We start from the raw sequence: 8,645 nt of genomic DNA on the forward strand, positions 1-8,645 counted from the left end.
GGCCTGCCTGACTTCTTATTTGAGAGGTTTTTTGTTTTTGTTTTTGTTTTTTTAATATATAGCATTCTGAGAGAAATTTCAATTTGCCCTTGATTAACAAACAAGAAGTAGAGGATTAAGAAAGAGGATCACTGGCTCGGGAGTAACTTACATAATTTTTTTTCTAGGGCTATATCTGAGGTATCTGGTATATCTGAGATTTCAGATATTGCCAAAACCAAGTTATTTCCTGCATTGTTGTCTTTACTTATGCTCTTCTCTACAGCTAGAATTCCCTTCCTCTCTACTCTCAAATGTCAACTTTTCTGAACAGCTTCCTTGAGTTTCCCCAGGATGATTTTTTTTAAATCCCCTTCAAACTTCAAATAGTACTTCAAACTTCTCAGATGTAATGTTCTGCATTATAGTTATTTATGTATTATCTTATTCTTTTACTAAGAGGGTAGGGACCATGACATAAGCTTTGAGTTCCATACACTCCAGAGACTCTTCATGAAGTGGGTACTCCATATATGTTTATCAAATGAATGAATGAATGTCTAGAATATCTGGTCTAGAAGATCCCTAGGGGCTCTATCACTTAACTCCCTCCTATCACTTGACTTTACAAAATCTCACATCCATGCCCCTGCTGATGTAACACACATGAGATAAAGAGATGCTCAGGACACATACCCATCTTCACTGTAGGTAAGGTTGACTTCCTCAATCGTGGTGTTGCAGAGAGAAATACCCAGAACAAGTGTTCCTATGGCGGCTTGAGAAATGACTATATCTGCTTCAGTGGTAATACCCACTCTTAGTTTCTGGAGATTCCTCTCTCTGTACAAAGAGAACCCAAAATGGCCTTTTTTCAGTCTTTTCACTTTGTTTTACTATATCTTGCCATCTCATTGCGGCACTAGCTTCTATTTGATCCATTCAAATTGCCAGGGACATCTAAGTAGGCTACTCAAACAGGATGTTCCATAGAAATCATTAATTCATATCCAATATTAACTCATCTTCTCTTCCCAAAGCTTCCTCTCTTCTTAATCTCCAAAATACTGCTGAGGGAGCTACTATTCTCCCATTCACCTCAGACCCACAACATCCTTGCCAGAGTCTCAGTTTTTTCACCTACTGAAGTCATAGTAACACCATCAAAATGAGATAAAATTTGAGAGTAGTACTTTAAGGAGTAGAAAGTATTGTTCAGAGGTGAGGTATATAAAAGATTCCTGGGCAACAGCCCCTGAACAAAGTGAGGCCCAGAAAAGGAGGAAGTGTTTGGAATCATTATTGAGTCACTTTTGCCACTTGTGGGCTAGTAGGAACCAGAATATAAACACATTCCCCCAATTCCCAACTCAACCCTTCCCACAGGAATCCCCCACACCCATTCTGTTCCCCCACCCTGGCCCAAGGGTACATACTCACAAAAAAAAGGTCATTCCCACATGGCCAGAAGTTGACAGGTGAATCCCATAATTAGGTATAAGTTTCAGGGACAAGTGGGAAATATCATTCTCAAGCATAAAGACCCTAGGGGAAGGGAAGTGAGGATTAGTGGGTGGTTTCCAGAATGAGAGTCTCAATTTCAGCTGGGATCCTGAAGCCTGAGGCAGCAAGGAAATGAAGAGTCAGAGCTGTGGGCTAGAATGGGAGAATTAAACCCAGGTGCCTGGAAGCCTCGTAGCCAACTCAAACTCAGTATTTCCAGAATAGAACTCATGTTCTTTCCACCCAAACCCGCACCTCTTCCAAAGTTCCCTATTTCTGTCAGAGATCCCACCATCCTCCCTATCTCCCATGGAGATATCCTCAGGGTTATTCACGAGCCCTACTTCTCCCTTGCCCCACATTCCCAATCAATTGTCAAATCATCTGTCTTCACAACATCTCTCAAACTCAACTATTGTGTGTCCTCCACTCACACAGCTACTGGCCTGAACTCTTGCAGTTATCTCCCTGCCTTCGATCTCTCTCCGTTCCAACTGACCCTTCATGCAGAAGCCCAAGCAATGTTCCTTGAGCACAGACTTGTCACTACTCTCTTTCCTCACCCATTCCCACTCAATAAACTCCATGGTTGTCTATAACCTTTAGGATCAAATGTAAATTTTGATGTTTGGCATTTAAAGATCTCACAAGCTGATCCCTTCCTAGTTTTCTAGTCTTTGTACACATTATTCTCCTTGAGCTCCATGAATCAGTCAATCCAGTCTTCAGGCATCTCCTATCTTTAGAACGGTTTTTGCAAAGATGACTGTACTGGCAGGCACCCCTCTCCAATGCCTACAAATGCACTCCCTTCTTGTCTCCCCCACCTTTTAGAATCCTTTAAAACTCAGCTGAAGCCCCCCACTTGAAGCTTTTCCTCATCTCCCTCCAGCCCCCCACCAAAGTTCCTAGCACCCTCCCTTCCAAGACCTTATGCAGTACTTTTTATATACATACATATATCAATATATACTCATACACTGTAGACTTGGGACAACACAGAACTACTAAAGTAATCAGAAAAACCAAATCTTTAATCAGGAAAGAGATTGGCCACCACCCAGAGCCCAGTGCTAAATACTAGTGTCAAAACTCTGGGGCTCTGAGGACAGTGTCTCTGAGAGGATCACGGAGCAATATGATTCTCCAAAGAACAATAGAACTTGGGGAAAAAATATTACCTTTTGGGGAATTAAGTAGAGCAAATATACACTGACAGTTTACAAGCAGGCTTGGGAAAGAGGCTGTAGCTAGAGGTTAGGGCATCAGGGAGTGGCCTAACTTACAATGGGTACAAAAAGGATGGTTTCTGCCAGATGTTAGCCTTCTTAGGAAAAGATCTCTGATACAATGGGGGAAACTTCTAAGACAAAAAGGGTGACTGAGGATTTAAGCATTTCTATCACTCCTATTCGGGACACTTAATGGAAGCTTAGAGATCCCTTGTTCAGTCTAAGACAAAGTCAGTTTAGGACTTCTCTTAAAGACAAGTTCTCAAGGGAAATGGGTAAACTTGGGGCTTCCAGAATTCACATCACAACACATACATATATATTTTCTGTATATTTTATCTATGCTCATAGTGTCTTGCCCACTTAAATATAAAGTCTTAAGAGCCAGAACTATTTCATTTTTTTACTTTGTAAACCTAACATTTGGCAGTATCAGTTACGTAGTATGTACTTAATCAATTCTCATTTATTTATTGATTGATTGATTGATAGGAGCATGCTGGAAGTATGGTTGTAGAGAGGTCGTTGTCTTCTCTGGTCCTCACTTTTCTCATTTTTACAAAATGAGATTTGACCTTCTAACTCAAAATTCTATGACCTAAAGACCCTTCTCTTCTCTTTTAGAGTGGAAAAATGCCAAGGGCCATGCTAGAGAGGCTTGGGCCTGTTACACAGACATGAGTATAGCCACATGACAAGAGTCTCCATTTCCCCTTCCAGAGGATTTTTCATGAATGAATGGAAGAAAGAAAAAGCACTTTCAAGTCACTTATTATGTGCCAAGAACTATGTTAAACTTTGGAGAACCCAAATAGAAAAGCAAAGACAGTCCACAGTGATGACAATACAGTCTTTTCCTGCCAGAGAGTTCCCCCACAAAGGGTTTGGCCATTTCATCTTTGACTCTCTTGTCTCTGTGCCTAAGCCACAGCAGCCCAGCATGTCTTGGAAGCATGACTACCTCGCCAGTGTCTACAAGGAGTATGCCTCCAACCTGCTGGTGGAGGGAGCCCAGAGACTGTCTCTCTGCACGATACTCTCTCAGCCTACAAACTCTTGGGAACAGAGTCCTACAGAGAGGCCCCTTACGAAGGAGGGAGTCCCTCACTTGGGCACTGAAAGAACACATTACAGACATAATGCTGAAAGGAACCATGGAGGCAGCTAGGTCGGGCAGTGGATAGAGCTCCAGGCCTGTACTCAGAAAGTTGTTCAATTGTTTCAGTCATGACTGACTCTTCGTGACCCTGTTTGAGGTTTTCTTGGCAAAAATAGTGGAGTGCTTTGCCATTTCCTTCTCCAACTCATCTTATGCATGAGGAAACTGAGGCAAACAAGGTTAAATGATTTTCCAGGTCACACAGCTAATAAGTGACTGAGATCAGGAAGACGAGTCTTTCTTACTCCAGGCCTGGGGCTCTATCCACTATGTCACCTAGTGGGTTGAGTTCAAATCCAGCCTCAGATGCTTACTAGCTGTGTGACCTTGAGTAAGTTATTTATCCTCTTCTTCAGTTTCCTCAACTATAAAATGGGGTAAATAACAGCATCTACCTGCCAGGGTTATTGTGAAACCTAAAATAAGATTGTATTTATAAAATATCAGCATAGTGCTTCACCCAAGTAGGCACTAGATAAATGCTAGGGATTATTAATATAGAAGTGATCCATTCCAGCCCCCTACCCTTTTTACAGAGAAGCAAATAGAGACCTAGGAAGGCCAACTTAAAATCTCAGAATCAAAGAACTCCAGACCTAAAGGAACTATAAAGGGCATCTAATCCATCCAACCCATAGCTATGCAGGAAGCTCTTCTATCACACACCCATAAGTGGTCATGCAATATCTGTACACCTGAAATAATGGGGAGCTCACTACCTTCTGAGATCTATTGTACTATATGAGAGAAAAGGAAGAAGGATGCAGTTTAAAGGAGACTGTCCTTTGGCTTGCCCAAGGTCACACAGCTAGTAACATACTGGAGACTATCCATGGGTAGTCATGGGAATGAATAAATGCTTATGCTCAGTTGAGGTAGAAGAGAGGAGCAGGTAGTTTGACTTTAATATAAGTACTATCTGGAAGGAGAAACAACAGCTTCTGAGAAACCTTAGGAGAGCAATGGCCCACTGGTGAACTTACGGGATCCGTTGGAGGTGACCTCTTTGATAGTAAAGGAAATCAGTGAGTTGCATCTTCAAGGCATCCTGGAAAGAGTTGAGCCCCACCTGTGCCACTGAGTAAAAGAGTATGTCAGGGTATCATAGAACATCACAGCTATAATCGATTCTACTTAATCCATCTTCCTCACTGTACAGTAGGGGAAGTGATTTATTTGTCCAAGGTAATACAACAAACCATAATGAGAACCCACATCTACTGGCAACCAATCTTTCCCCCATAGAACGCCATACTCCAGATTTCCCCAGATTTAAGGCCAGAGAGAAAGTCCCATGCCAGACTTTAGGGGAGAAGGGGGGAATTGATTGCCCAATTTTTAAAAGTATTTTGTTATATCAAAGCACTTTATATCAACTATCTCAGCTGACCCTTACCTATCCTGAAAGGAATGGAAAGAAAATGCTACCATCCAGCATTTAGCACATAGTAGGTACTCAATAAATGTTTACTGATTAACTGACAGACTATTATACAAAAGAATAAACAGCCTAGTGGAAAGAGTGAATTACTCAAAATCATACAATTAATAAGTAGTTGAGTCAGATTTTCCAATTTAAAGTTCAAAGATCTTAGAATCAAAGCAGCCCAAAGCTTCAAGAAACTACCAAGGGCATTTGGTCCATCCAACCCATAGCAGAGAAGGAAATCCCACTATAATGCACTCATAGGTGGTCATGAAATCTCCCATGATAGGGAGCTCGCTATTTCCTGAGCTCTTTCACACTGTAATATACCAAAGGAAAGGAAAAGGGGTGCATTTTGACAAAGCCTCCATCTTTGGGTTCTTCATTAGGACAGAGAGGGAGTAGCAGGATCCTAGCCTCCAGCCCAGGGCCCAACATCCTGGAGATATGACCAGCCCTGAGGGAAGGTGTGCCCTCTGAATTCCTGGGCCAGCCACACAATTTCCTCTTGAAATCAACAAAAGCAGATGAAGCCCTCAGAAGACAAAAGAAAGTCAAACAGAGTCTGATGACAAAAGCAGGAAAAGATCTGGGGCCTCTCAGACCTAGTTATTCAAAGGTAATCGACCATTTCCTTTGTGTTATGTCTGTCACAGTAACCCATGGATCACTGACATCCTTTATCCTCTGCCAGCCAGAGGGAGTCAGTGGCCCTCCTGGAATAGGTGTGATTGAGGACTGGAAGGTTCCTGCAAAGGCTATTGCAAATTTCTAGGGGACTAGGCTGAGCATGTTCTAGGAAGGATACCGACAAACTAAAGTACATAAGCAGAGATGGATGACTAAGAGTGTAAGAGGACTAAAGTCTATGCTAGGATCAATTCAAGGAATTGGGAGTGTTTAACTCAGAGAATTTGATAACTCTTCAATGATTGGGAAGGCTATTATGTGGGAAAGGAATGGATCTCAAAGGGCAGGACTGGACAATGGGTAGAAGCTCAATAGGGGATGGAATCCCCTGAAGAAAGTAGAGTAGGAGCTTCAAGTAGAGTTGAGTATTCCTATAAGGACATCTTGAAATGGAAGATCATAAAGACTGTGCTTATATCCTACTTCCACAGGAGTCCATTCAAGGAGAGGTGGGTGTGGGAATGGGGCACCTATTAATTCCTTCCCTCAGGGATTACCTTTGGTTGTATACATTTATATATGTATGTGTATAAATAACATATAATATGTATATAGTTGTTTGCACATTGTCTATTCAATTAAACCACAAGCCCCCTTGAAAAAGACCTTTATGTACAAAAATATTTATAGTCATTCTATTTGTGGTGGCAAAGAATAGGAAATTAAGGGAAAGCTTATTAATTAGGGAATGATTGTATAAATTGTGGTATGTGATTGTGATGGAATACTATTGTGCTATAAGGAATAACCAATCGGATGATCTCAGAAAAGCCTGGGAAAACTTAAACAAACTGATGCAAAGTGAAATGAGTAGAACTAGGAGAACACTGTACACAGTAAGAGCAATATAGAAACAATATTATAATATTGTAATTGCAATGTTGTAATAGCAATATTGACCAGCTGTGAAAGACTTAGCTATTTGGATTAATACAGTGATCTAAGACAATTCCAAAGGAAACCTGATTAAAAATGCTATCTCCCTCTGGAGAGAGATCTGAGGAACTCTTGAGCATAGACAGAAGCTTTTTTTTTTTTTTGCTATCTTTATATTTCTAGCTTTTTATTGCCTTTTTTTTCTAAATGACATGTGGAAATATGCTTTGCATGACTTCACATGTATAATTGATGTCATATTGCTTGCCTTCTTAATGGTTTGGGCACAGACAGGAGGGAAGAAGAAAATTTAGATATCAAAAAAATGTTAATCAATATTAAAAATAAATATTTTTTAAAATAATAACATGAGCTCCTTTGAGGAGAGGGACTGGGTTTTGCAGTTTTGATTTTATCTTTAGCACAATGTCTCTAACATAGTAAACATATGATAAGTATTTCTTGACTGACAGACTGAGAAGCTGTGAAAAGCCAGAGGAGTTCTTTCTGAGGAGTCTAGGAAACTAGGCACATCACCCTAGGCCTGGGACTAACCCTCAGCTATGTTCCTCCAGCTAATGAACCAGCCTAATGGTTCAGAGATAAAACTTTTTACCAGTCCCAGGAAGGAAAGGACCTTAAGCAAACGAGATTATAAATTTAGAAGATCCCTAAGGACAGAGGATGTTAAAGCTGAGAGAGAGAGAGAGAGAGAGAAAGAGAGAGAGAGAGAGAGAGAGAGAGAGAGAGAGAGAGAGAGAAAGAAAGAAAGAAAGAGAGAGAGAGTATCAGAGATTGAAGGAAGAACACAGAATTTCAGATCTAACAGAGCAAATAGAAGCTGTTAGAATTAGTGCAGGACTTGTTTAGACTAGAAGAAAGACCTTAGCACTCTAAGGCTAAAACTTTCTTTACTCACCATATAGTAAATTTCAGAACACATGCAAAATCAACATGCAGGACCTCCTAGTGCTGATATCAACTGGCACTGAATGACCAGCCAACACCAAACTTCCCAAATCTAAGCTAGCACAACTCATACTCTAAAGGCTCATCATCAGTGCATCTACTCTGAAAGCCCTAACTCCTCACTGGCCCTTTGCTCTAGGCTCATAGCCCCAGCTATGCAATCACTGTGCTCTGATTAAAGGAAGCAAAACACAAAGATGAATTGGATGCACCATGAGTTCCCTACCACCATCATCCACCAAGAAGCCATGAAGTTTGAATGCTGCCTCTAACACTTCCTAGGACTATGACCCTGAGAAAGTCAATTAACTTCTCAGCCTCAGTTTCCTCATCTACAAAAAAGAGAATATCACCCACCTCACAGGGTTGTTGTGAGGATCAAATGAGATTACATATATATATATATATATATATATATATACATATATATAAATGCTAACTATTATTATTATTGCCTATTCACATGACAGGTAGCACTCAAAGCTGATTGAAATCTGTAACTAGGACAAAGCTATCAGGGCAAAATGTAGAGGGTATAAAAATTTAGCACATGACCAATGACAGCAACAAAAATAATGAGTTTGTCAACCAACTATTAACATGACTAATTAGTTTTTTTAAAAAGAAGCTTCCATATTATGTTAATAATAAATGTTAATAACATTTTTCCATAAACCACTACAGTAACTAATTTCCCTTTTCCCTTAACTGAAATCTGTCTTAACTACTTTCCACATTATTGCCATATCATAAGTTAATTGGAGGGCACTTCTTAAACTGCTTGTCCTAGGTTTGCTGTTTGTTCCATCCC

General features: G+C 40.4%; 1 protein-coding gene across 1 annotated transcript in view; it reads right to left on the reverse strand.

Annotated features, from left to right (window-relative positions):
• The window catches only part of BPIFB2 (BPI fold containing family B member 2), a 32,518-nt gene extending 25,334 nt beyond the window's left edge, over nucleotides 1-7,184 (reverse strand). Inside the window, exons 1-3 of the mRNA XM_016428535.2 lie at nucleotides 4,857-7,184; nucleotides 1,420-1,524; nucleotides 676-822 (exon numbers count right to left, since the gene is read on the reverse strand). Coding sequence (XP_016284021.2) covers nucleotides 676-822; nucleotides 1,420-1,524; nucleotides 4,857-4,909 — 305 coding nt within the window. The 5' untranslated portion in view covers nucleotides 4,910-7,184. The remainder of the gene's footprint in view (nucleotides 1-675; nucleotides 823-1,419; nucleotides 1,525-4,856) is intronic.
• Between the last annotated feature and the right edge of the window lie 1,461 nt (nucleotides 7,185-8,645).

This window comes from Monodelphis domestica, chromosome 1 (assembly GCF_027887165.1).
Source record: "Monodelphis domestica isolate mMonDom1 chromosome 1, mMonDom1.pri, whole genome shotgun sequence".
Lineage (NCBI taxonomy): Eukaryota > Metazoa > Chordata > Mammalia > Didelphimorphia > Didelphidae > Monodelphis > Monodelphis domestica.